At 32.1% G+C, this 27,123-nt stretch overlaps 3 protein-coding genes across 8 annotated transcripts; 1 reads left to right on the top strand and 2 right to left on the bottom strand.

Moving 5' to 3' along the window:
* Positions 1-237: 237 nt before the first annotated feature.
* Positions 238-26,918, top strand: LOC126748371 (ras-related protein Rab-32). 4 transcript variants are annotated; one of them, XM_050457557.1, is made up of 5 exons: positions 238-398; positions 25,602-25,812; positions 26,170-26,351; positions 26,404-26,547; positions 26,600-26,918. In XM_050457557.1, exons 1-5 carry the CDS (start codon positions 396-398, stop codon positions 26,702-26,704), a joined length of 645 nt encoding a protein of 214 aa, XP_050313514.1. In that variant the 5' UTR covers positions 238-395; the 3' UTR covers positions 26,705-26,918. The 4 variants fall into 4 exon arrangements, with proteins under 4 accessions (XP_050313514.1, XP_050313512.1, XP_050313511.1 ...); XM_050457555.1 differs by lacking the exon at positions 238-398 and adding an exon at positions 637-885; XM_050457554.1 differs by lacking the exon at positions 238-398 and adding an exon at positions 22,882-23,435.
* LOC126748372 (uncharacterized) lies at positions 10,611-13,025 on the bottom strand. 3 transcript variants are annotated; one of them, XM_050457561.1, is made up of 2 exons: positions 12,802-13,025; positions 10,611-11,071 (listed from the first exon to the last, which is right to left on the bottom strand). In XM_050457561.1, the coding sequence occupies exons 1-2, from the start codon at positions 12,939-12,941 to the stop codon at positions 10,837-10,839; spliced, it is 375 nt and encodes a 124-aa protein (XP_050313518.1). In that variant the 5' UTR covers positions 12,942-13,025; the 3' UTR covers positions 10,611-10,836. The 3 variants fall into 3 exon arrangements, with proteins under 3 accessions (XP_050313518.1, XP_050313516.1, XP_050313517.1); XM_050457559.1 differs by lacking the exon at positions 12,802-13,025 and adding an exon at positions 12,048-12,304; XM_050457560.1 differs by lacking the exon at positions 12,802-13,025 and adding an exon at positions 11,218-11,485.
* Positions 17,922-18,936, bottom strand: LOC126748373 (uncharacterized). The gene is made up of 2 exons (XM_050457562.1): positions 18,677-18,936; positions 17,922-18,328 (listed from the first exon to the last, which is right to left on the bottom strand). Exons 1-2 carry the CDS (start codon positions 18,820-18,822, stop codon positions 18,115-18,117), a joined length of 360 nt encoding a protein of 119 aa, XP_050313519.1. The 5' UTR covers positions 18,823-18,936; the 3' UTR covers positions 17,922-18,114.
* Positions 26,919-27,123: the final 205 nt, after the last annotated feature.

The following is a 27,123-nucleotide window of genomic DNA, read 5'->3' as shown; positions in this document are numbered from 1 at the left end:
TACCTTTTATGTCCGAAATAGAGTGAAAGTGCGGCACCGAAACTATAACAAAAAAAAAAGGACCGTTCGGTTCGTTCCATTGTGAAGCGAACAAATCAGATGTTTATTTTAAATTGCCAAGATTCTGATGTGTGTGTGAGTACCGAACGCAGTGCGACGAGATTTTAGTAAATAATTTAAAAAAAAATCTTTTTAATCAGAATTTGTTATCGTGGTTTGTACGGTTGTTATCAGTAGCAGCGATACACAAACACGTAATTGAGTAAATCATACTACAGCTCAAGAAGAAGTGCTTTGGTTAGTTTTAGTGCGGTTGTATGAGAATTTTCTCACAGAATTTTATAGTGTAGTTTTGAAGCAGATGCCTGATAGAACTGGAAGGAGTTTACTTTGAAATGGTAAGTACATGCGGTATTTTCTCTGATAAGGTGAACTAAAAAACTCTGATTAAAATAATAGTGCATGTAGCAGTAAATTATGGTTTTATTGACCTCGCTTAAGTATTTATAAACATTGGAAAATATTAATAATTAAAGCCGATTCGTAACTAATAAGTAAGTGTTGAAACCACGCATGTTGATAAAAAGTTTCGTCGCGCTGATAATGAAAGGTTAGAATGTATTTACTCAAAGCATAATCTTTCTTAGTCTAGAAAAAAATATGTTCGAAGAGAAGCCAGACAGAAGAATCAGTAGAAGAACTCGCGGTGAACGAACAAAGAGAAGGCAAAGATATCTGTTATCTAGTGCGAATAAAAACAAAAATAACGCGGAAACTTTTGTTTCATCCACTGAATCTCTCTCACATTCTGAAGAAAGTGCCACTGAAAATAATAATTTTTTTACATGGAATGAACCAGCGGTTCACGATATGGGAAACAATCTGGTAGATATCTATTCTCTTATTATCTCTTGTTTACATTAGTTTAGGCATTTCAGTATTTACGGAACAGATTATGTTCCGTGATGAAAAACGATAAGCATTCACCTCTTTTGGGCAGAAAATTGACATCACAAATTAAACTAAGCAAATTTTAATTAGTCCAAGTCCATATAGTCTGTATTGGAAATTTGATCCAGTAGCATGGAATTTTTAAAGAGCTTAAAACGAGTATACCGGTTTGGCCAACGAAGGTCTTTAAGTGCGCAAGTCAATAGCTTAGTTTACACCGGAAGAGCGAATTTAAATTTAGTGCCAAATTGTGGGATTATTTTATTTAGTGGTTTACATCGAGAAATTTAAGATGGTTTTAAGAATAGAATTTTATTTACAGAATTTAAATCTAAAATAAAGTGATAACTGACTTGACTGTACAAGTCACAAGTTAAAAAGATCGACGGGGGATCACCCAAATTGAGCATTGTCCATTTTTCGAAACATGTCATCCATTTTCTCCAAGAGATCAATCAAAATACAAAGGTAAAAACTCCAAGTCACGGTATAATTAAACGTATTTTTTATCAGTTGTAATGTGATTGTAGGTGCAGATCTAGGCCTGATGATGCTCCGATAGGAGCGAAACACGTGCAGCGTATAAAATTATATATATTCAATAAGGCTGTGACTTGGAGTCTTTACCTTTGTCCTTCTCTCTTTAACTTAATGATTTGCCTATACATTTCTGCAGCATGATTATTTTAGCACCCAAGAAACAAATTTGCTTGCTCTGCAGGTAGAGCAAGTACTATAGAGTTTTTTAAACCTTTTAATGTAGGATCTATATCCTGTTCCAAATTTTTTCAAATTCAAATTTAAAAGTAGCCTTATTGCCCTAGAGTTATTGACAAAACCTTACTTAATCTAAGTCACTAACACTTGAAACTAGCAGATATCAGAAAGCAGAATAGAGTTACTATTTTTTTTTCCAAATCACAATTACATATTTGGTAATAAGGACAGAACATCATTAAAAACTTCGTATAGAGTATGACATGTCTTAGTGATTATAGATTAAGATATTGAGATAGATTATAGATAAGTTCTCTTATTCAAAGACGAACATTTTTTTATCCATGTAAATACTTGGAACGGTGTATCTATGATGAGTTCCAAACGAATTGCATCTCACAATTTCCTGCTTGTGCTTTTTGAGACTATAAGAATATAGTTATTGTTTCAACCATATATAACAAAGGGTCAAGATCCCATTTTGCACAAAAAGATGCCTCACTCCACAAAGGGCTCTAATTGCTCTTTTTTGCAGAACAAATACTGTATTAAAAAGACAATAGGCACCTGAGCTCCAAAAACAACTTCCAAAGCGAAGATGTGACTCCACAAGGGCATGATTTTGTCAGCATTTTTTTGTCATGTACAAGTCTAACTTCTTAGAAATTATTCAAAGGGCATAGCAACTTGATGATGACACCCTACTGCACACTTTAGTTATGTGTCCTGGAATTTGAGTCTGCAATCAATTGTTAGTACAACTTGTTAGACTGTTGAGTGGAAATCGGCTCCTGTGATAGTGACAGAATTCATTGAACATTTCAAACTTGCATTGCACCATTCCTTAATCATAAGCAAGTCAGCAATCCAGAAACATTGTCACTTGGTCAATGTGTTTTCCCAAATGATGGTGGCGTCATCTTAAAGTATAGTTACCCTACCCTTTATAGGGAGCAAAAGAAAATTATTAACATAAAGAAGAAACGATAACGGCTCCAGGACAGAACCTTGGGGAACCTCTGTAATAGTCTGTAGTTCTTCAGAGCAATGACCACCAAAATTAACCCTTTAGACGCGACCCGATAGATAGGAGCTGAATTAATCCAAAGAAAATTCTCTGTTCTGTAAAAATTCTGTGATCCACACAGTCAAAACCCTAAGATATGTCACAGAACACTGATACAGCAACTTCTATTGGTCTAAAAGTAGAAGGACTGCTGCATTCTGCATCCTTATGAACCGGAATAATGATTGCTTGTTTAAAGTAATCCGGAAATCTGTTTGAACTGAAAGATTCCTTTAATGTATATACAAATGTCTGAAGGGCATTGTGTAGTAATGCTGAGAGTATCCTTACAGAGATATTATCACAACCTGCTGATGTTTTATTTTTAGTTTTTCTCATCTCTGACCTCCAAAACATCAGTAGGATTAAAGAATATAAATACCTAGATATGAACATTTTTTTCAAGTAGAAACTATTGTTTTCTTACCTTCTAATTCTGATGTAGCATCCCCAAAATCCCACCGTGCAATCGTGAAACCTCCTCCTTAGTCCTCATCAATGATTCCCATCTCATCCCCTAAAAAAACCTTTTAGTGCATTTAAAAATTATTTTCCATTCTTTTTACCCGTTTTTAAGTAAATATTCAATAAATAATATTACATACATATCCATATTATATACATACATACATAAAAGAGAAATAGGTACGTCCCTTTCACGACATACATAAATTCTGTACATAATCTTGTTAGGGTAACCTGATCAGCTTCTACCAATAACTTTACCAATAGACCTTTTTAGCAGCGACTACTTTTAACGTTAACGTTATTTTAAAAAGTTGTACCCATAGTCAGCTTCATGAATACACATTTCTAATAGTTGCAGTTATTCCAGATTACCTGTTTCTTATTCCCAAAAGGGGAGACAAATGAAATTTTAACAAGGAAAAACCATGATTTTTAAGCCACTTACCTTAAAATACAATATTTTCTTGAGATACCTCTCTTGTAAAAAGGTTTATTTTATAGGATTGGTAGGATACAGGCTTCTTAGGATGGAAAGGATTGAATGGTTTAGTTTTAACCCTCAAAATCCCTACATGTATGTGTCACCACCATCCTTTCATTCAATGAATCATTCTACCCCTTTCTCTCTTTCATCCACAACAAAATAAATATAAAAAACAACAATGCGATGTACATTTATTGACTTTCAAAGGGGGGCGAACATGAAAGTTCTCAGGCAAGTCAATAAATAGAGAACCATTGGGAATGGGACAGGTTTAAGGGCTTGGATCGGGTGGATTGGGGTTCAGAAGGGTCCTCATGATCAGCATAAGCACGAAAATCCACTGTGGGGTGAACCTTGTTGCCAAAACAAGGTACATCTCTGGCATAACCGTGCGGAATCTGCGTCTCCACAGCTCAAAGTCGATTACTCTGTTTTCGATCGTCAAAGACTCGTACTCGGGGGTTCCTCGGGGGACATTCCTGTAAGAAGAAACAGTTTTAACCCTCTGTTACGTAATAATAAAGTTTTTTCTTACCCCAGGAGCAATCTGAGCGTGTTGTGCGCTCTGGTCACCTCCAAGTACTCATTGGAGTAGAAGGCCATCTGGCGGCTGACCCGGCTGTAATCTATAGTATTCAGAAAATCCTCGTCCATCTCTAGTCCTTTCACTACTTCTTTTTCACCGGTACAGCGAGAAACGGGAGGAAATCGAGCGATACGGGATAAGCGACAAACCACGCTAACAGTTGTCAAACTATGACAGTTTTGAATTTTACCTTAAGTTTAAGGTGCGCGATAGGTTATGCGTCTGTTAAGGTACGTTTAAACCGGTAAGGAGTATAGGAGGGTATGCGCATTAGTACTACATTAGTTATTTTCACTATTGTGAGCAGTTTTAGGGAGCTGCTAGTTATTTTTATGAGATATAGCAATTAAAAAAAGAAAAAATAATTCTGGGAGCATTGATTAAGGGTAACGTGGCAACATTGCATCGCATGCCGGTGATAGCGCGTGCCATTTTAGACGAGCCGGTTTTACTCCCATAAAAAAGTTTTTTTCCTTGTTGGTTCGCATGGAATAAAATACTGTTATCTCTCTCTTGAAGTAAAAGAGATTTTTTTCTTGCAATAAAATTATTATCACGGTTGTGGTTTAAAGAGTTATCCACCCCTGAGCAATGACAATGATTTTTTCCTGCTTGATAGTGATTAACGTTTATTACAACAGTGATTTTAACACATATACACAATATATTCCATAAAAACTACATGAATGTCCACATAGAATTAAACCAACCTTCTATGAATGTTCATATAGAATATGAACATTCTGGGAATGATGTCTGTTTTAATAATTTTAATGTATTATTTTATTATTACAATTTGTGTATTTTTAGATATTGTCACGGTCGTGATTAAAAGAATCTTTGAGGTCTAAACATAGTAATATAAGAATGTGTTTTCCTTTATATGCTATTAATTATAAATACTTAACTAAGTTTTGATTTTAAAGGTTTGGTAACATACCAATCTTATTGTGGTTTACCCATGCACATTCATTAAATGTTCAGGTGCAATTTAAAAATTCTGTGAATGGTTTCAAATATCTAGGAACATTTAATTGACTATTCCTGGGACATTCACTGATCATTGTCACATGTTCTACCACAATTGTCTTATCTCTATATTAAGTTGTGAGGTGCATGATCTCATGGTGTTTATTTGTGAATTTTATCACGGTTCTCATTAAAAAATGCCTTGACCTCTGAATGTACGTTTCTTTATATGCCTTACAGTGATAGATACTGATCTCAGCAGATTTTAAAGGTTAAACATACCAGTCTTATTATAGTTTACCAAAGCACATTCATTAAATGTTCAGGTGCAATTTAAAAATTCTGTGAATGATTTAAAATATCTAGGAACATTTAATTGACTATTCCTGAGACATTCACTGATAATTGTCACATGTTCTACCACAGTTGTCTGTTCTCTATTAAGTTGTGAGGTGCTTGATCTCATTTTGTGTATTTCTGATTATTATCACAATTGTGATTAAAAGAATCCTTGACCCTGGATGTGTTTTCCTTTATATGCTTATTAATGATAAATATTTATCTCAGCTTTGAATTTGAAAGTTTAATGACCTGTAGTGATAACTGGCTCACAGTATTTTACCCATGCAAAGTGAAATATTTGTGAATATTCCAGGAACATTTACTAAGTCATTTATCAGCAGTTTGATTTTCCTGTGATAGACTATATTAACTTGTGATATGCCTGAATCCTTTCTGTATGTTTGTGATATACAGTTATAGCTAAAATGTATGCAAGGACTTAATTTTTCTTAAAATGTTTAATCCACAAAACATAAATTCCATTATAGTGTTCAATCCCAATGTCATTTCTTTTCTTGACTGTCTGATTTATGTATGTGAGGGTTAAGCTAACATGCCTGGTATAATCTGAGAATATCAATACCAAAAATTTCTAATAGGACATCCCATCGAGGTTCAGAACATTCATTCAACTCCTAATCCTGAAGCGATAATTTTTCTTAATTCTTATTAAAGGGATGTGGCATAAATTCCAAATGTGTGCTTAACCACCAATAACTGTTTTCTTTTCCTATTTGCCTCATCCAGTGATGTCCAGTCCAAAAGAACATTCCCTCAAGAGAATCAAACATTAAGGGTATGGTGCCTATGCATTGATCCAGTTCTAGATGCACTAAAATTGCTTTTCATACTAATTGTTATCATCCTTACTTGTTTTGGCTTATAACACTTAAGTAATTATTTTACTAAACTGCTAATCTTAGACCAATAATATTTATTTATTATCCAGGATTAAGAAAAATATTCCTGATGTCATTGAATTTCTGGAATTGAGACAAGTTCATACATTCAAAGACTATTTCCAAAGAAACATTTAACCAAGACTCAGGAAAATCCAACATTTATGGTATGTTTTTTGGATGATCTGTTCTGATATATATGTATATTAATCGGTCCTGGATGCAGTAAAATTGCTTTTAAAATTCTTTGCTATCGCTATCTTTCTTAAATATATTGGTTTATAATACTTTGGTTTATAGCTGTGTTTAAACAAAAAAAAAGTGTTTTGTTTCAAAACATTCCTGGACTGGTCACTCAATAATCACTCAAGATTCAGGACACTCCAATATTAATGGTGTGTTCTTTGGATGAACAGTGCTGCATTGCTCAGTCCTGGATGCAGTGTTTGAAAAATTTCTTTCAACGCTCTACTGACATACAGCAATTAAGTAATGATTTATTTGTTAAAGATTATACTAAGCTGCTATTCATTTATAATAAGGAGTTAGAACTTGAAGCTCAAAAAATGTGGCTTAATCATAGATGCCATGAATATTTTAAACAAAACATTCCTTCAAATCAAAATATTCCACTATTATTAATATCTTCTGTAGATGATCTGTGCTGATGCATGCTCAGTCAGTATTTCAAAAATTACTTTGAACACTCCTCTGACTTACATCAGTTAAGTAATGCTTTTACCATGCTATGTGGTCCCTTTCATTGTTTCTTTGATCCAGTGCCGTCAAGTCTAAGTAAAACATTCCTGGAATACTCATTCATTTCCACAGAAATTTTCTCTCAAGGTTCAGGACACTCCAACATTATTGGTATGTTCCTTGGATAATCTCTGCTGATGCTTTGCTAAGTTCTGGATGCAATATTTGAAAAATTACTTTCACTTATTTTCCTTACCTATACATACAGTTGAAAAATGTATTCCTTTTCATGGTTTGTTTGATCCAGTGACATCAGGTTCAAGTAAAATATCCCTAATCATTCATATGTATTGCATAAACGTTTCCAAAGAAATATACTCTCAAATGCAGGACATTCATTAATGGTGTGTTTTTTGAAAGACCTGTGCTAATGCATTGCTCAGTCTTGGATCCAGTATTTAGAAAATTACTTTTAAAACTCTACTGAATTAAAGCAGTTAAATAAATAATATTACTAAACTGCTATTTATTTACAATAAAGAGTAAGGACTTAATTAAACATCAAAAAAATGTGTTCTCGTTTATTGTTTGTTTGATCCATACGTTTCATGAACATTCTCTCAAATGCAGAATATTTCCAACATTAATATTATGTTCGTTAGATAATCTGTGCTGATGCATTGCTCAGTTCTAGATATAGTGTTTGAAAATTTTACTGGCCAACAATAAGTGTTCAAAGTAATTTGAACACAGTTGTGACATTTTTTTATTGTTTGTTTGATCCAGAATTAAGAAAAATATTCCTGATGTCATGGAATTTCTGGACAAGTTCTTACATTCCAAAACAATTTTCATTATTTTTTCCAGTTTCCATTTTTATGTTATACAATAAAGCATATTAAGATCCAAGCTCTTCAAAATTTTTTTTTCTTTTAATGCCAACGTTTCGGCCTATATTAGGCCTTTTTCAGGGCGCCACAAAATTTTAAAAAAACATAATAAAAAAAACCATTATAGACAAGTAAAAACATGTATACAGTGGTCAAAAACTCTTATATTATTCAATGACTATTTCAATTGCATGAATCTATAGAACACAGAAATAAAAATCAACAATAAAATTTGAGAAGTTTATAATTGTTTTTACTGTTTTTGTTTTTAAATTTTGGTTGGATTTTAATTGCCTTTTTCATCAGATTTAAGTAAGACATTCCTGCACTATTCATTCATAATATTCTATTAATATTTCCAAAGTTTCTTCAAGGTTCAGGACACTCCAACATCAATGGTATATTCCTTGGTTGTTCCTGAATATAGCATTTGGAAAATTACTTTTAATACTTTACTGACTTACAGTAGTTAAGCAATGATTTGACTATGCAGCTATTTATGTACAATTAGGAGTTAGGACCTCAAAGTATTTATTAAATTTTATTGTTTTCTGTTCGAGGGACGTCAAGTTTAACTAAAACATTCCTCGAAAATTCATTTATACATTTATAAAGAAACATTGCTACAATGTTCAAGACATTCCAACATTAATAGGGTGTTCTTTGATGATCTGTCTTGATGCACTGCTCAGTCCTGGATGCAATATTTCAAAAAAAACTTGGAACACTCTACCGTCTTACAGCAGTTAAGTAATAATTTTACTAAGCTGCTATTTAGTACAATAAGGAGTTAGTACTTGAAAAAATGTGTTTCCTTTTATTGTATGTTTAATCCAATGACACCAGCTTTAAATAAAAAATTCATATATTCCATGAATATTTCAACAGAAAGATTCCTTCAAATGCAGAACATTCCAACATTAATTATGTGTTTTTTGGATGATGCTTAGTGCTAGATGCTGTATTGGGGAAATTTTTAAAAAAATCAAAAAAAAATTATTGAGGAAAAAAAACTTTTAACACTTAACAGGAGTTAAATAATAATTTTACTAATCTGCTATTTATTTATTATAAGATATTAGGACCCTATGCTCAAAATTCCTGTGCTCATATATTCAAAGAAACGTTCCCTTAAATTCAGGATATTTCACTATTAATAATATATTCCGTAGATGAACTATGCTGATGTATTGCTTATTTTACTGACTTATACTGAATAATTTTACTAAACTGCCATTAATTTACAATAAGGAGTTAGAATTTAAATCTCAAGAAATGTGCTTCCTTTTATTGTTTGATCCAGTGAGATCAGGTTTAAGTAAAACCTTCCTGAATAGTCCAGTCATATATTCCATGAACATTTCTAAAGTATCATTCCTCTAGGTTCAAGATACTCGAACAATAATGGTATGTTCCTTGGATAATCTGTGCTGATACTTTGGTCAGTCCTGAATTCAGTATTTGAAAGAATTATTTCTAACACTCTACTGACTTAGAGCAGTTAAGTAATAATTTTATTTATTTATTATAAGAAGTTACTAATTGAAAATATTTCAGAATTATTCATTTATACATTTAATGAAAATTTTCAAAGAAACAATCTCTCAAATGCAGGACTTTTCAATATTAATGGGATGTTCTTTGGATGATACATTGGTCAGTTCTGGATGCAGAATGTGATGCGATTTATTGTTTGTTTGATTTAGTGAAGTCAGGTTTCAGTAAAACATTCCTGGACTATTTATTCATATATTCAATGAACAGTTTCAAAGAAACAGTCTATCTTGAATGCAGGAATGTCCAACATTAATGGACTGTGATGACTTTATTATGTAAGTGCGATACATGATTGATTGACTTGAATAAATGCAGAATGAGCAATGAGACTGATCTTAAGTTGTAATCGTTATACACCTGTTTTATCCATTTTACTAGTCCTTACCATATGTGTAAGCTAAAAAAATCAGATAAAATGTCTATGTGTTTATTGTTAAGTTGAGACATCAAGATTTGAGAGTTTTTTCAGATGTACATAATTTATTTTACAAGAAATCCTGCAGGCTCAACTCAATTTTCAACAGGGGCTTGATAGAATTTAACAATTTGCCTATGAATATCAAAAACTGTAATAATTTTTAACCGGTTTAAAGAACAATTGAGAGGATTTATTATAAGTTAATAAGTAATTTACTACCATATTGTATTAAACCTTAAAAATGTGTTTTCTTTTATTGATCAAAGTAAAACATTCCTGGACTATTTATTCACCTATTCCATGAACATTTCTGAAGAAACATTCCCTCAAAGGCAAGACATTGAAACCATAATGGTCTTGGGTCATCTGTGCTTATTCATTGCTCAGTTCTGGATGTAGCATTTGAAAAATTACTTTAATACTTACCCTATTTTTCTAACTTATTCTCTCAGTAGTTAGAACTTAAATCTCAAAAAATGTATTCATTAAGTTCAAGTAAAAAATTCCTGGATTATTCATTCATAAAAAAAACATTTTCTCTATGTTGATTAAAACCACATGAAATTTTTAATGAAACATTTATTTCAACTGAAAAAAATGTACATTTAATTAATTACATTTTTTGATCAAATCTGAAGGATTTGATCACGAACACATTGAACATCACATTAATAATTTTTAAATACAAAATTGCAGTAGAAAAAAACAACCATTTAATGGTAAAAGCAAATCCAACGAACGAATTAATTAAACTTCAAGAGTTTAATATTGTATACATTCCTTTTAGGAATTAGGCACAATCGAAGAACAGCGGAAGCTGGGGCGCGTTGGAGGGGCGGGGAGTGGGATATATAGTCATCAAAATCAATGTGACTATAGTAGTCAAGCACCTGAGCTCCTTCATGCTTCTGCGCTTTTTGAACTCGCCCATTACCACGATTTGCTTCCTTCTCCATAGCTCGAAGTTGACCACCTCCAGGTCGTGGGTCAGGATCTTGTACAACCTGCTATCAGGTGTTGGTTGCCTGAAACAAATATTTAGAAAAACTATCATATCAAACTTCATACATAAATATCACGAATACCCACAAATACCAACGAGCGAATCACGCAAATCGAACTGGGCGAACTTGTAAATGTTTGGCGAGCATTAAAAACAATACAGACCTACCTAAACTTCACACGCAAAACATTTTCAAAGTATTTTCGAAATATTTCAAGAGACTCATTGGTGAGTTCAGCAAGGCATTCGCCGATGTCGCGGTAATCGAGCTCGTCCAAATTCAATTCCATACAAGCCATTCCTAGCACTTCTTTCATTTTTCACCGTTAAAATGGTAAATAAACTGGTAAATGGTAGGTATAATAAAAAAGGTATAAAGGTATAAAAGTATAAATATATATAAAGCGTCTTTTAAAATTTCAAAACTGTTAATGAGAAAATAAACGTCAAGTTTGACAATTACGAGCGGTGACAGATATTAGGGTTGATGATAGCGTAAACGCATTAAGCACTTACGCCATATCTAAACTCACCCCCAAGGCCGGGAGGGATCAAATACATTCAGCTAGAAAACTTGGATCGGAAAATCAAAGTTAATTTATTGCAAAAAAAATTTCGAGACTGAAAGGTTCGGAGCATTTTGTTTGTCAAGTGATTTCCCCACTTAAAAATTAGTAAAATTAAAAAAATTAGCCCTATAAAATAAGATTATTAAAGAAAAAACATCCCTGAGTCAGCAGTATATACAACAAGTACAAGTCTCTACATAAAAATAAACATTAAAGAAAATGTTTAACTGTCTTTAGCAAAAGATGACTCATACCCATGAAAGAGAAACAGTAATCAAAGCGACCATCTTGGATTTTATTAAATAGTGCCTGGCGTCCCCCGTTTCCCCATCACAACGCAGGTGAACCCAATAAGCTTTTGTGATAAAAATGTTAAAAAAAAAATAAAATAGAGATACGTGGTTCAATTATTTTAGTTCGAACACTTACATCTCCCTCATGACGCACTCGTTATGGTTGCGAATTTTTTTCAGAATATCGCCGGGAACCAGGAAAAGCTCGTCGGCAACCTCTGTATAATCAATCTTCTCCAAATCAACATCCAGTACTGTGATTCCAAATAATTCCGACATGAAAGACATTTTAAACGCGAGAAAACTTCTGGATTCGATAATAAATTCGATAAATTGCAAAGTCACGCACCGAAATACTGAAGGCGTCTGGGGGTGGGGTGCGACAATGTAAAATGGCCGACGGGTAAATATGACGATAATGACAGGCGTCGGATCATTGCGCTGAAGCGTAGCGCAATCGCATTAAGGCCAATTTGGAGGCGCACGGTGAGAGTTGTGCTAATATGAGTTAGATGCGTTTTTTTAATAACATTAATCATAATAATAATAATAAAATTCAAAAAATATATAATAACAAACAAAATATGTGACGCCACAAGAGAATCGCCTATAGAAGTTTTTTTTTTAACTTAAAAATTGCCCTAGAAGTAAGAGTGCGTATTTTATGCGTCATATGAATACCAATGGAAATCAATATTTTCAAGATCAGTATAATCCATAACTCTATTGGCTTTGAATATAAATTTATAATTTAATTAAAAAAATTTATTCATAATTATATTGGTTTAAGTATAATTGGTACATGGTTACAATTAAAATGACAAAAAGAGGGTTTATTATATGATAATTAAAATAAATGTGACAGAAATATCAAGCTCAGTATTACTTACTCATCACGCAGTTTATTTTCGTCAAAAACGCGAACTTTCTCAAGAGAATCAGTGGTCAGTATAAAGAGGCTGTCTTCAATATTGCGATAATTGATGACGTCCAAGTCTACGTTAGGTGTTACCATGGCTAACATCTCCATCTTGCTTAAAATACAAGAAAAACTGGTAATTTTCAACTAATTTCAAAGAGATACACGCAAAACCGACTCAATATCAAAATCTGATTTGACAGCTGTCATATTTGACAGTTGGAGGCTTCTGGGATTGGTCAGCGTTGTAAATTGATGAAAATTTAAAATGGGATTAAAAATCTAAATTTCTGATCTTATACAGCCCAAGTACAGCAAACTGTTACATATTTATTGAATTAGTGAGACATTATTGAAATTTATGGTTAAAAAAATTTATTCGAAAGCATTAAAAAGAGGTGGGGAGAAAAAAGGGATTTTAATGAATTTATTCAATAAAAATTGATAGGGTGAAGGAGGGAATTTAAACACCTTATATAATAATAAAATATAAGATGATGAAACCCTTAATTATAAAATCATTACCAAAAACATTCCTGAAAAAAAATCTCATTGAAGATTCCAATAAATCCTAGAACTACAGTGAAAATTTGTAGTCATTTTTTCAGTTGAGTACATTATTATGCCTAAAAATTTGGGACCTGTATTATTATAAATTTAAACAAGAGCCATTTATTGCTTGTCTCTTATTTGGCTATTATAGGTTCCAATTGCACTCAAGCCCTAAGCTTCTTCTTTTAAAATAAGTTGTTTTTTTACTGCAAGGCTGTAAATGTATTATGTAGCACCTTGAGGATATTTGCATCTAAATTAAATACGTCAATAGAATACCATTTCCAGACGATCCAGAATGACCCTGGAAAATAAAACGCGATAGAAAATCATTAAAAAAAAACGTCTTTTGACTGAGACTATTTTATATTTAGAAATTATGCACGATCAGTATAATATGAAGATATCGCACCTCATATAACAATAGGATTGAACTAGAAGCTCTTGCATAAATGTCTATGTATAGTCAGTTCTATAGAAGCAATTTGAATTATTTATATTTTAAAAGTTGCAGAATGATCTTCCAAAGCTTTCAAGACTAGAATCAAGAAAATATGTTAATCAGAAGAGAAGATAGTGCACTTCATACAAAAATAGGATTCAACCAGAAGGTTTTTTATAAATATCTATATAAAGTCAGTTCTGCATAATCAATTTACATGGTTTATGTATTAATACTTGCAGAATGTTGTTCTAAAGCTTTCAAGACTAAAATCAAGCAAATCTGTTAAGCAGAAGAAAAGATTTTGCACCTCATACAAAAATAGGTTTTTTATCAAAGTCTATATAAAGCCAGTTCTACAGCACCAAATTGAATGATTCAGGTCTAAGAAGTTACAGAATATTCTACCACAACTTTCAAGATCAAAATCAAGCAAATCTGTTCAGCAAAAGAGAAGATATTCCATCTCATACAAAAATAGGTTCCAACTAGAAGGTCTTTTATAAATGTCTATAATATAAAGCCAGTTCTACATAACCGTTTTGAATTATTTATGTCTTAAAAGATGCAGAACATTATTCCAAAGCTTTCAAGATCAAAATTAAGCAAATCTGTTTAGCAGAAGAGAAGATATTGTACCTCATACAAAAATAAATTTCAACTAGAAGGTTTTTCATAAATGTCTAAATAAGGCCAGTTGTACACCACCATGCAAACTGAATGATTTATATCCAAAAAATTGCAGAACGTTGTTTCACAGCTTTCCAGACTAAAATGAAGCAAATCCGTTAAGCAGAAGAGAATATATTGCACCTTATACAAAAATAGGTTCCAACTAGAAGGTTCTTTATAAATGTCTATATAAAGTCAATTCTACAGAACCAATTTGAATGGTTTATATTTTAAAAGTTGCACTATGTTGTTCCAAAGCTTTTAAGACCAAAATCAAGCAAATCTGTTAAGCAGAAGAGAAGATATTGCACCTCTTACAAAAATAGGATTCAACTAGAAGATTTTTCATAAATGTCTATGTAAAGTCAGTTCTACATTACCAATTTGAATGGTTTATGTTTTAAAAGTTGCACAATGTTGTTCCAAAGCTTTTAAGATCAAAATCAAGCAAATCCGTTAAGCAGAAGAGAAGATATTGCACCTTATACAAAAATAGAGATCAACTAGAAGGTTCTTTATAAATGTCTATATAAAGTCAATTTTACAGAACCAATTTGAATGGTTTATATTTTAAAAGTTGCACAATGTTGTTCCAAAGCTTTCAAGACCAAAATCAAGCAAATCCGTTAAGCAGAAGAGAATATATTGCTCCTTATACAAAAATAGGTTCCAACTAGAAGGTTCTTTATAAATGTCTATATAAAGTCAATTTTACAGAACCAATTTGAATGGTTTATATTTTAAAAGTTGCACAATGTTGTTCCAAAGCTTTTAAGATCAAAATCAAGCAAATCCGTTAAGCAGAAGAGAAGATATTGCACCTTATACAAAAATAGAGATCAACTAGAAGGTTCTTTATAAATGTCTATATAAAGTCAATTTTACAGAACCAATTTGAATGGTTTATATTTTAAAAGTTGCACAATGTTGTTCCAAAGCTTTCAAGACCAAAATCAAGCAAATCCGTTAAGCAGAAGAGAATATATTGCTCCTTATACAAAAATAGGTTCCAACTAGAAGGTTCTTTATAAATGTCTATATAAAGTCAATTTTACAGAACCAATTTGAATGGTTTATATTTTAAAAGTTGCACAATGTTGTTCCAAAGCTTTTAAGATCAAAATCAAGCAAATCCGTTAAGCAGAAGAGAAGATATTGCACCTTATACAAAAATAGAGATCAACTAGAAGGTTCTTTATAAATGTCTATATAAAGTCAATTTTACAGAACCAATTTGAATGGTTTATATTTTAAAAGTTGCACAATGTTGTTCCAAAGCTTTCAAGACCAAAATCAAGCAAATCCGTTAAGCAGAAGAGAATATATTGCTCCTTATACAAAAATAGGTTCCAACTAGAAGGTTCTTTATAAATGTCTATATAAAGTCAATTTTACAGAACCAATTTGAATGGTTTATATTTTAAAAGTTGCACAATGTTGTTCCAAAGCTTTTAAGATCAAAATCAAGCAAATCCGTTAAGCAGAAGAGAAGATATTGCACCTTATACAAAAATAGAGATCAACTAGAAGGTTCTTTATAAATGTCTATATAAAGTCAATTTTACAGAACCAATTTGAATGGTTTATATTTTAAAAGTTGCACAATGTTGTTCCAAAGCTTTCAAGACCAAAATCAAGCAAATCCGTTAAGCAGAAGAGAATATATTGCTCCTTATACAAAAATAGGTTCCAACTAGAAGGTTCTTTATAAATGTCTATATAAAGTCAATTTTACAGAACCAATTTGAATGGTTTATATTTTAAAAGTTGCACAATGTTGTTCCAAAGCTTTTAAGATCAAAATCAAGCAAATCCGTTAAGCAGAAGAGAAGATATTGCACCTTATACAAAAATAGAGATCAACTAGAAGGTTCTTTATAAATGTCTATATAAAGTCAATTTTACAGAACCAATTTGAATGGTTTATATTTTAAAAGTTGCACAATGTTGTTCCAAAGCTTTCAAGACCAAAATCAAGCAAATCCGTTAAGCAGAAGAGAATATATTGCTCCTTATACAAAAATAGGTTCCAACTAGAAGGTTCTTTATAAATGTCTATATAAAGTCAATTTTACAGAACCAATTTGAATGGTTTATATTTTAAAAGTTGCACAATGTTGTTCCAAAGCTTTTAAGATCAAAATCAAGCAAATCTGTTAAGCAGAAGAGAATATATTGCTCCTTATACAAAAATAGAGATCAACTAGAAGGTTTTTCATAAATGTCTATATAAAGCCAGTTCTACAGAACCAATTTGAATGGTTTATGTTTTAAAAGTTGCACAATGTTGTTCCAAAGCTTTTAAGATCAAAATCAAGCAAATCTGTTAAGCAGAAGAGAATATATTGCTCCTTATACAAAAATAGAGATCAACTAGAAGGTTTTTCATAAATGTCTATATAAAGCCAGTTCTACAGAACCAATTTGAATGGTTTATGTTTTAAAAGTTGCACAATGTTGTTCCAAAGCTTTTAAGACCAAAATCAAGCAAATCCGTTAAGCAGAAGAGAAGATATTGCACCTTATACAAAAATAGAGATCAACTAGAAGGTTTTTCATAAATGTCTATATAAAGTCAATTCTACAGAACCAATTTGAATGGTTTATATTTTAAAAGTTGCACTATGTTGTTCCAAAGCTTTTAAGACCAAAATCAAGCAAATTTGTTAAGCAGAAGAGAAGATATTGCACCTCTTATAAAAATAGGATTCAACTAGAAGGTTTTTCATAAATGTCTAAATAAGGCCAGTTGTACACAACCAATTTGAATGATTTATACCTTAAAAGTTGCAGAGCGTTGTTCCACAGCTTTTAAGATTAAAATGAAGCAAATCCCTTAAGCAGAAGAGAATATATGGCATCTTATACAAAAATCGGGATCAACTAGAAGGTTTTTCATAAATGTCTAAATAAAGCCAGTTCTACAGAATCAATTTGAATGGTTTATGTTTTAAAAGTTGTACAATGTTGTTCCAAAGCTTTCAAGACCAAAATCAAGCAAATCTGTCAAAAGAGAGCAGAAGAGAAGAGAAGCAGAAGAGAAGACATACGATTTGCACGACATACAAAAATAGGATTCAACTAACCCTGTTATCCGTAGATGGATCATGTGTATTAAAAAAATAATATTTCCAGATAATCTAGAATATTTCTGAAAACGGAGAAAATATTTCAAAAATCTTTAATGATTTTTCTTGTCTGTAGACGGTCAAAGGTGCAACATAAAAAATTTACAACTCAATTATAGGCCATAACTATAGTGTATAGCTTCCCATTGAAGTTATTCTAATATTTCTGCAAGCCATTCCAGGATATTATGTGTTTGAATCACAGGGATTCTCCCTGAGGTATTTTTTAATTAAAAGAGTTGTTCTGTGTCCCCCTTAATTGACCCAAATATTACCATAATTAATAAAACCAACTAGAACCTTTCTGAAGCCTTTATTGATACCAAATTAATACAGAAAACTTACAAAAACATTGAACATTTAACACAAAAAAAAAACTTTTACAGTTGCTTAATCAAATAAGGGCATTTTGGTTACAAAACTTTATAATATTAATATTTACATCTCAGGTACGAATGTAAACTTACAAAAAAAATCAGAAACGATTTATTCAAAGGGATCTGCCGCTTGGGGGGCCGCTCCTGCGGGACGGACCCTTATTGAAAATCTTGGCCAGTTTGGTGTAGCTCTTTTGCTCGTGCGAGTTGGTCCGGAATTGCAACTCGACCATGACTGATTCATGATTCCTTCTCCACAGCTCAAAGTTCACCACTTCCAAGTCGTGGGTCAGCACTCTGTAGAACAAGCCGTTCTCCGATGGTAAACTATGGGAGAATATTATAAAATTTTAATAGCAGATCGTATATGCCTCGCCCAAACCTGCCCACCCTTAAAAAAGGACTGCCCACTATAATTTTTACCCACCCCATTGGGCTTGAGATTAATGGGTTTTATTGGTGGCCCAGGTAAAAGAAATTATAAAAAAAAAATTATAATGGCGGAGATACAGGGGGTTGAGAGGCTACAATGGCGCCATGTTACACGTGGACTACCCTCTATCCCACCATAATATACAACAAACAATTGAAAAACGAGTACTGTTAAACCATTAATAGGGCAGCACTAGCCCTCAAATAGAGAAAATAATTGAAATTCATTTACAACAAACTTACTTCTGCCTTATGATAGTCTCGTTGAACACGCGGATCTTCTCAAGAGATTCGTCACTGAATAGAGCGAGACCGGGACCGATGATACGGTAGTTAATCTCATCCAGATTCATTCCATGCCAAAGGGGGTTCTGGTTAGCTCCTGCCATTTTGGGTTCACGATTGAAAAACTGGAGATGCGGTAAGGCACGCGGCGTCTAATGAATTAATGAAGAAAATGGCGCGAGAGTCTTCTTCCGGTGGAAAAACGGTTTTTTAGGTTAGGTTGTCCTCAGGTGTCATACTTGTCAATGACGTCATGTGCGTAAACGAAGATGCGCCTAAGGCTGGCATCGTAATTTTGCTAAAAATACGTTTTGTGAAATAGGATTGAAATATACAGAGTAGAGTGGGAAAAATTTTAAGCAAACAGGAGGCTAATTAAAAATTTAAATAAATAATTATTTGTATAATTAAATATTTTGTTTTATAAATAATTATATTAGTTTTATATATGTAAATATTTTTCTTTAAATTATGACTGACCCAATTTGAGAAAAACGTAAAAAAAAATAATAGATGATAAGAGGAGGTAAGAAAAAAAATCAATTACGGTTAATTTATAATAGTATCACCTTTCTTTATTTTTCTTATTGTTGTTCATTAGTAATTTCATGCAAAAGAAGATAATAAAATAAATGGATGCGTATTTTGTTAAATTGTGGTAGGTTTATTTTTCATTCAGAGCATGCTGAATGTCTTGCAGTGGCTTTACATCGAAAAATGCATTGAAGGAGCGAATTTCTTTCTTTATTTTGGTTTCTTAAATTAGTTAATTCATTAGTTCATCAATGATCTATGAATATATTCGTTGACACCTAGATAACTTAAAACTTGAATACTATCAAGGTTTTTTTTATATTACTCACAAACTATTAATACATTTATATGATGCTAATATATTTACTTAACCTAAATTACATATTCAGTATGTCTAAACTCATTTATATAAAATTCAAACTTATTATTCTAACGCGTGTTAAATAGTTCTTTAATCTTTTTATTATTTGTATAAATATAATATTCTGCAAAATTTCTTTTTGTATTTATTATTTTCCATTTGAAATCATTAAAAATCATCACTATTGAAATTTAATTCAGTATTTTGGTGCAAGATAATTTATAAAACGCTGATTTAAATCTGTATTACTCTTGGGAATTTTTAAGTGCTCATTTATGTTACATGATTATTATGAAATATTACATGAGTAAAATAAATTGGTTTAATATAGTACATTTTTCCCAAATAAGATTTTTTTAAATTGTAGTCCACCCCATACAACAATACCGTACCTAATCAATGATTGAGCAAGCCAAAGCTCTATAAACATCGACCAGCAATTTTTGCATTAAAATTTGTTTTAGAATGTTAAATTTGTGTAACAGTTTTCGAACATTTTAGGTATTTATCAATTATGACAACCCTCCTGTTGTGTATTGTTTCCTGTACTAAGGAAATCTAATGAGTTTTTAATATGTCAATAACATTCTTAGTTAAAAAATTGTGCATAACTCACAACCGACCTATTTCAATCATATCCTGTAACTCGGGAAAATCCGCATGAACATTAATTGCGACTAATTTTAATATTTCCATGGTAAGAAAAATTACATTTTCTAATTGAATTCAGTCGTACAACTTTCTTCTACCTGAATGGGTTAAATGGGCAAGAACTTCGGAGGCTTTTTACATACTTTAACAAATGTGAACTAGTCTTAATATTATTATGATTAATAGGGTTTTGTTTAAATTAGTTTTAATCTAGCCAGGTGCTAAATAAATGATTATTTATTTATTCAATTGAGCAAAATGTAAATGACAAAAAAATTTGAATTAAAAATTATAGAAAAATGGCAACGAAATTATAGATTGGAAAAGATGGATTAATTGAAGCGATATTGCAGAAGACAAAGAAGGAAAATTACGAGAAGTACAAGTTTAAATTACATCGAACAGTGAATCTATACTTCTTTGTGATAATTTAAATGTAATAATAAAAAACTTATTTGGCAATAAGTCTACAATATCAAAATTAAAAATATTTGTGTTTATTAATGCAATGTTTCGCCCTATTAAGCACTAAGTACCTAAACTACCACGTACAATAAGTACTAATGCACTAAAACCTTTTATCGGTTGGTCAGTGGGCGTGGTCACAACCTGACAAGTAAGTAATAGGTGAAGAGAAGTAGCAAGTAAAGGAATAACATTTTTTCAAAAAATAAACGTTTTTTAAAATAAAAATAAATAATGTCTTTATTATACCAAAAATATACATAGGCGAAGTGTAACCATCAGATAGGGTTAATCAACTTAACCTACAGTTACAAAAACAAAAAATATGCCAAGTTATATAGATAGCAGTTATGAAAACAAATAGGGAATATAAAAACCATGAGATCCATGAAATTTGGATAACATGCAATGACAAACAAACAAAATACACATATTTCCCCTTTAAATTGTAAAAATAGCCGGCAATGGGCATGCACTTAAGCTACTTCTGAAGTTTATTATACGCTGAAACACCGCTAAATAGAAGACATCTGTGAAATAAGGAAAACTGATTGATCCATACAAAAAGCAGGAAAAAAATACTAAGCAATCGATGCTCAAAAAGTGTAGCACAGCCAATATAGACAGTGTTGCAGTAGTTCATAATGGCAAGTACAAAAGACCCGCATAATTTGTTTAAATAGGATTTCTTGACGCATTTTTTTGAAGAGAAACACATTACAGAACCTGAATGCTGAACGAGAATTAAGAAACACTTGCGAAATCTTAGTTTATACTGTTTCAACGCTCTAATACATCAGCTTTAGCCCTAAACACTGCAATATTTAACAATCTTACATATGTTTGTTACGTACAACATTAAATATAAAATAGGATCCAAGACGGATCCTTGTGTTACACCAGAAGTTAAGAGGTATTTGATTGAGCTTCATTTTTTAAGACCACGAACTGCTGCCTTTCAGAAATCGAATCCATAATAGGCCCAATTATGCTACAAGCAAGCTGTGATCCAACGTATCGAGCTTTAGAGAAGTCAAGCTATACAAATGCTGTAGTATCACCCCTATCCAAAGCCTCAATGATTTCTTGAGTAACTTTTAACAAAACTGATATTGTACTGAACTGCATTCGGTTGCCAGGATAAAATAAATTTGTGATTTAATAAACTTACTGGAATAATTGATATAGGTCTAAGTTCGCAGTATAAAAGAAGTGTTCAAGCATAAGGAAACCTGTTCCAACCAGCAATTTATAATATCAGTTAAGTAAGGAGCAAGATTCACAGCCAATGGCTATAGTAGTTACATCTGAGGTCTAAAACCATCTTTCAAATTTCTACACTGGCCAAAAGAAATGAAATCTGAAGATCTGGATTAAATTGATTATTAACAAAATATCCAAGTGTTGCTGGGCAGCTACCTGAAGGACTACAAACTTATGAAAATTAATCATTAATTCTGTCAGAATTTTGAAGGTTTTGCTGAACAAAAACTCGATTTTTATGAATATAGTAAATTTTATTCTAATTTATTTCTCCGAGCAAATCTTGTCAAAAAATCTAAAATTGCGGTAAGATCTTTATTTGTGTCCATTCAACTTTAATTTTGATGTCACAAAATATTGCCTGGTCATCGGAATTTAAATCACCATTTAGAGTATACGACATTTGCGGAATCGTTAAAGTAAATTACATCAATTAAAGTTTGCGTATTAGCTGCTATACGAGTAGGTCGTTTATTACCTGGACAAAATCTTGTGCAGAAAAGCAATCCAACAAAACATTAAACTGATTTGTATTAGAACCGCCGAAAATCATATAATTATGGTTTAATACAATGTATTATAATTGTCAGGGGATTAATAAATTCGCAAGGACCGTCGCGAATCGCCAATAGAAAAGCACCTTTAGTAGGTGCGCTAGGTCATTGCGCAAACGTTTTTGTTGCTAAGGCCTAGTCTACATATACGAATTTCGCTAAGAATTTGTAAGTAAATATATAAAACGCGATTTTTAAGGAATCCCCCTATGTAATTTTAGCGTTATTTTTTTTTAGTAATATGTTGCGTAAGCTACCTAATAAACCGTCCCCACCACGCCCGAGTAATTACCTCAATATTACATTGTCATCCGAAACCTAAAGTTATCCAGTTCCTAATGAACGTCGAACAATCCCCACAAGTCCGTAATGCAGCAGAATTAAAATGAAAAACGAAAGTGAACCGACCGAGAAGAAGCAAGAAGAAGCGGTGTCCTTAACGAAACGTGCCAAAAAAATCCTAATCCCGCCGAAATCCCCGAAAAGTGCCAAATTAAAACGCGCGAATTTTTTGATCAGGAAATTAAAATTGAAATCGAAAAGTGCACCGACCCGTTCGGAGTCTGCTGATATCTCGAAGCTTCCCTCACAAGGTGCTTCAAGTCAATCCACCCCCGTGGAGAGGCAAACTCCCGAAGGGGATGATAATTTCGTCTTGACTAAGTCGGCCTCAGAAACGAACTTACAAGAATCTTGGAAAAGTTCGGAAAATATCGACAAGGACACTGAATCCGCCTCGGCGAGTAAGAGCGAGGTCAGCTTTGACAATCCGGAGTTCTACATCAGCTCAGAACCCAGGAAAAGCATTCCGGAACGCACCAAATCTCTGGAGAACTTAAGGAAAATGCCTGCTTATGGGGAACTTATCCTTGATTCGGCCACTCTAGGGGTAAATCAATATTTTTTTTTATTGAAATGAAATGTACTAAAAATATATGACGAGGAACATTTCATGTCTGGTTTAAATTATATAATCAAATGACCTTAAGCATTAAACTTATCTTAAATACAATTAAAAAAAAAAGATTATGTGTTATTAATTTAATGCTATTGAAGGCTACTGAAAATTCATATTTTTCGTGTAATACCGGAATAATAAATACAAATAGTTTCTGTAAGTTATACAACGTGTTACAAATTAATAAGTGAATCCGCAAACCATGTGTACAATTATAATAATAATAATGAATCTTTTACTGACTCATATACGGACAAAAAGACAATAGGTAATAGGTCGCATACATTTTTGACAATTACCAAATAAGACACTAAGAACAAAAAAGATGTAATAATAATAGAACTAATTATTATAAAAACAAAAATATAATAGTAGGTATATGATTTTTTGAGTTTACAAACACTTGAATAACTATGTTTCATTGATTTTTTGGTCAATTAAGTCTTGTAAATTCTTTTAAAAAAAAGCAGATTTTTTTTTATATTTTCAGGTATTTTATTATATGTAGCTGCTATAGGTGCTCAAAATAATATTTAAAAAACTCTGTATTTTGTCTAGGAATATTGATTTGTTGATTGTTTGTTCATCTGATATTATTTTCATGCTGGTCTCTACGAAATTTAATAAGTACAGCTAAATATTCAAGTTTTAAAGTTTTGACTATTTTATGCACCTTGGAACCCATATGCACTTGTTGACGTTTAATATTTAGCTGATATATAGAATGATCTGTTCCCTAGCACAGCTGTTTTGTATTTCTTATAGATTAAATCAATTATATTCCATAAGATATATACAATGTCCAAATAATTGGAAATTGAAGGGTTAGTGATTCTATAAGTCTTTTTTTTTTGTTTCCTGAGAAAGAATATATTTATACTCAATGTGAAACTCAATTTGAAAGCAATAAATTGCTTTCAAATCACCATAGTGCCATTAATGTTTATATGAAGGTTATTAGGTCTATAAGATTTCTCGAGAATAAGTTAGCTTGCATTTTTTGTGGATTAAGTTTTAATAATATCTGTAGTGGTGCAAGGCAAATAAATTTAAATTTCATTAATGTACATACGATATGAGGACTACATCATTTGTAATTCTTACCAGGGCACTAGTACATGCATATATAGCCTTGTCGAAAATTAGATTGAAACTTTGGCAAGATATTATTAATATCAAAATGTTTGACCTTTTACCCCTTTTTCAAGAAGTTTTAAGCCAGTAAGTAATATGCTAATTGGTCGTAGATCTGCTATAGTATGGTTAGTTTTCTTTGAAACAGGTGTTATTAGGACCCTTTTCTATAGTTCAGGCACAACCCTCTTTCCAAACAAAAGGTTTATCAATGGTAAAAGACAAAAAGGCAATTTTATCATTCGTAGTGATATACATTATCAATATCAACTGCATTGCTTTTTATTTAATATGCAGTATTTTCTTGAAACCTTATAAAGGCATCACTATAATATAGCAGCTTCATTGGTACACCTTGTACAATAAACAAGTTCTTAAGTGTCGGTTTCCTATTTTCCAATCAAGTATGAAAGAAAATATTGGATTAAAAGATCAGCTTACAGATCCTTGACGGCCGTATATTGTTTCTATCGATAATACGTTCTCGACAATCAACTAAAAAAAAAGCATAAAATGTCAGAAAGCGATACCGTTAAAAATTATTTAATTTAAAACAAACTTGGTTAATTGCTTGTGATAAATGATTGCATAAATTATGGAGACAGCGATTAGGAAACCGTGATTTTTTCGGGCTAGAGTCTCTGGTTATTATCAACGTCAATCAAATAATTGTTGATGATCATGCATTTCATCTAATTTTGATTTAAATATTTATTGACGTCGTCACTATTTGTCCATTAAAAATTGGACCCCAGAGATTATAAGTCCAATAGTTGGTCGACATGATTTGCCGTCCTATAACCCCAAATCCTCAGACCCTCGTAAGTATATCGATGAAATTCGGTCATACAAGGATTAATAGTGCCAATAAGAAGGGATTTTATTGATTCCCGGTGAATATATATATGCAATACTACTTTTCCCTTTAGGTCTTGGGGTTTAAACATTTTATTTTTGTTTCAGTCCAATGCAAGTACAAGCAAACCCAAAGACCACCTGTACAAGATTTTAGTGATCGGCGATTTGGGAACTGGTAAAACGTCGATAATTAAACGATATGTGCATCGGTTCTTCACGCAGCATTACCGTGCGACCATTGGTGTAGATTTTGCTTTGAAAGTACTTAACTGGGACGAGAATACTCTTATACGCCTCCAGTTATGGGATATTGCAGGTAAGGTCGAAAATCGCCATCATTTTGTCAGGACATTGATGCGTTTTGAACTCAAGATATGACGCTTTCACCAAGATATCGATATAGTATCAAGGTAGATGTTAAAAAATAAAAGGGAAGTAATGAGGAAGGGATCAGGGGGTGAAACATTCTTGTAGTAATAAACAAATTTCAATTCATAGCCTAATGCAAGTAACACTAAATAATAAAATTTAATACAACTATTTATATGACAAGAATGTGTTGAAAAAAAACTGTGCTGTCAAGATATAATTAATACGCGGCTTTGGAAGTTCTGTTGTCCCAAATGGTCTCTAGTACTATGTTTAATTGACACAAAATTAATATTTATTGCAGGACAAGAAAGATATGGCAACATGACAAGAGTATACTACAAAGAGGCAGTGGGAGCATTCATAGTTTTTGATGTGACTAGAAGAAACACCTTCGAGTCTGTAGCAAACTGGAAACAAGATCTGGATTCTAAAGTGCAACTTCCAGATGGGTCTCATATACCCTGCGTTCTACTTGCAAATAAGGTAACATTTTTTTACATGGTTTTTTGATATATATAAATTTGGTGTATTTCAGTGCGATCAACAAAAAGAAGGATTAGTAACAAACCCAGCTAAAATGGATGAATACTGCCGGGACAATGGATTTTCTGCCTGGTTTGAAACCTCTGCAAAGGATAACATTAACATTGATGAAGCTGCAAGGGCTTTGGTGGAAAAGGTTGGTTTATATGTAAATTTTCTTTGAAAGTGTTAATGTAAGTCGGTTTCAGATACTGGAGAAAGACAGTGTGATAAACAACGACAAAAGGGGTGATCAATTTTCGATAACAAGAGATTCAAATCCGGAGCCAAGTGGAAACAAGTGCTCTTGTTGACATCAGTTGCCATTGGTCTTTTTAAATTTAAGAATATTCAAGATTTTATTATGATAGAATATAGTATAACCCGAATTTAAATTTTAGTGCATATATGTATTCGCCTGGTTTTAAATTGTTCTAATTGTCCTTTGTTTTGAATGAAGTATGTTATTGCATCGCATTTATTCATGTACTACTTATTTAGGTAGAATAAAAATTTCTTGTTTATTAATTTTCTATTTTGTTTTATTCAATGTTCATAGATGAGAAGCTTTAGTCTAAGTAATATTAATTACTGTAGGCTTACTTAATAAATACTTATTTCATTACTCTAAAGTCATCCTCAAGAATCCAATGCAAATATTTCAAGTGGTTCCTAAGTTATGTCCAATTATGTTTGCCAATGAAATTACTGTTGCCATATGCATTTTAAAATT

Source organism: Anthonomus grandis, chromosome 22 (assembly GCF_022605725.1).
Source record: "Anthonomus grandis grandis chromosome 22, icAntGran1.3, whole genome shotgun sequence".
In the NCBI taxonomy this organism is placed as follows: Eukaryota; Metazoa; Arthropoda; class Insecta; order Coleoptera; family Curculionidae; genus Anthonomus; species Anthonomus grandis.
This window is presented reverse-complemented; position numbering and strand designations above follow the sequence as displayed.

Excerpts from the sequence above, each read along its gene's own strand:
- LOC126748371 (XM_050457554.1), top strand. The coding sequence starts at position 22,932 with ATGAAAAACGAAAGTGAACCGACCGAGAAGAAGCAAGAAGAAGCGGTG. Across the intron at positions 23,436-25,601 it reads TTGATTCGGCCACTCTAGGG|TCCAATGCAAGTACAAGCAA; the intron begins GTAAATCAATAT and ends TTTTTGTTTCAG. Across the intron at positions 26,548-26,599 it reads CAAGGGCTTTGGTGGAAAAG|ATACTGGAGAAAGACAGTGT; the intron begins GTTGGTTTATAT and ends AGTCGGTTTCAG.
- LOC126748373 (XM_050457562.1), bottom strand. The coding sequence starts at position 18,822 with ATGGCAGGAGCTAACCAGAACCCCCTTTGGCATGGAATGAATCTGGAT. Across the intron at positions 18,329-18,676 it reads GAGACTATCATAAGGCAGAA|TTTACCATCGGAGAACGGCT; the intron begins GTAAGTTTGTTG and ends ATTCTCCCATAG.
- LOC126748372 (XM_050457559.1), bottom strand. The coding sequence starts at position 12,199 with ATGTCTTTCATGTCGGAATTATTTGGAATCACAGTACTGGATGTTGAT. Across the intron at positions 11,072-12,047 it reads GAGTGCGTCATGAGGGAGAT|GCAACCAACACCTGATAGCA; the intron begins GTAAGTGTTCGA and ends TATTTGTTTCAG.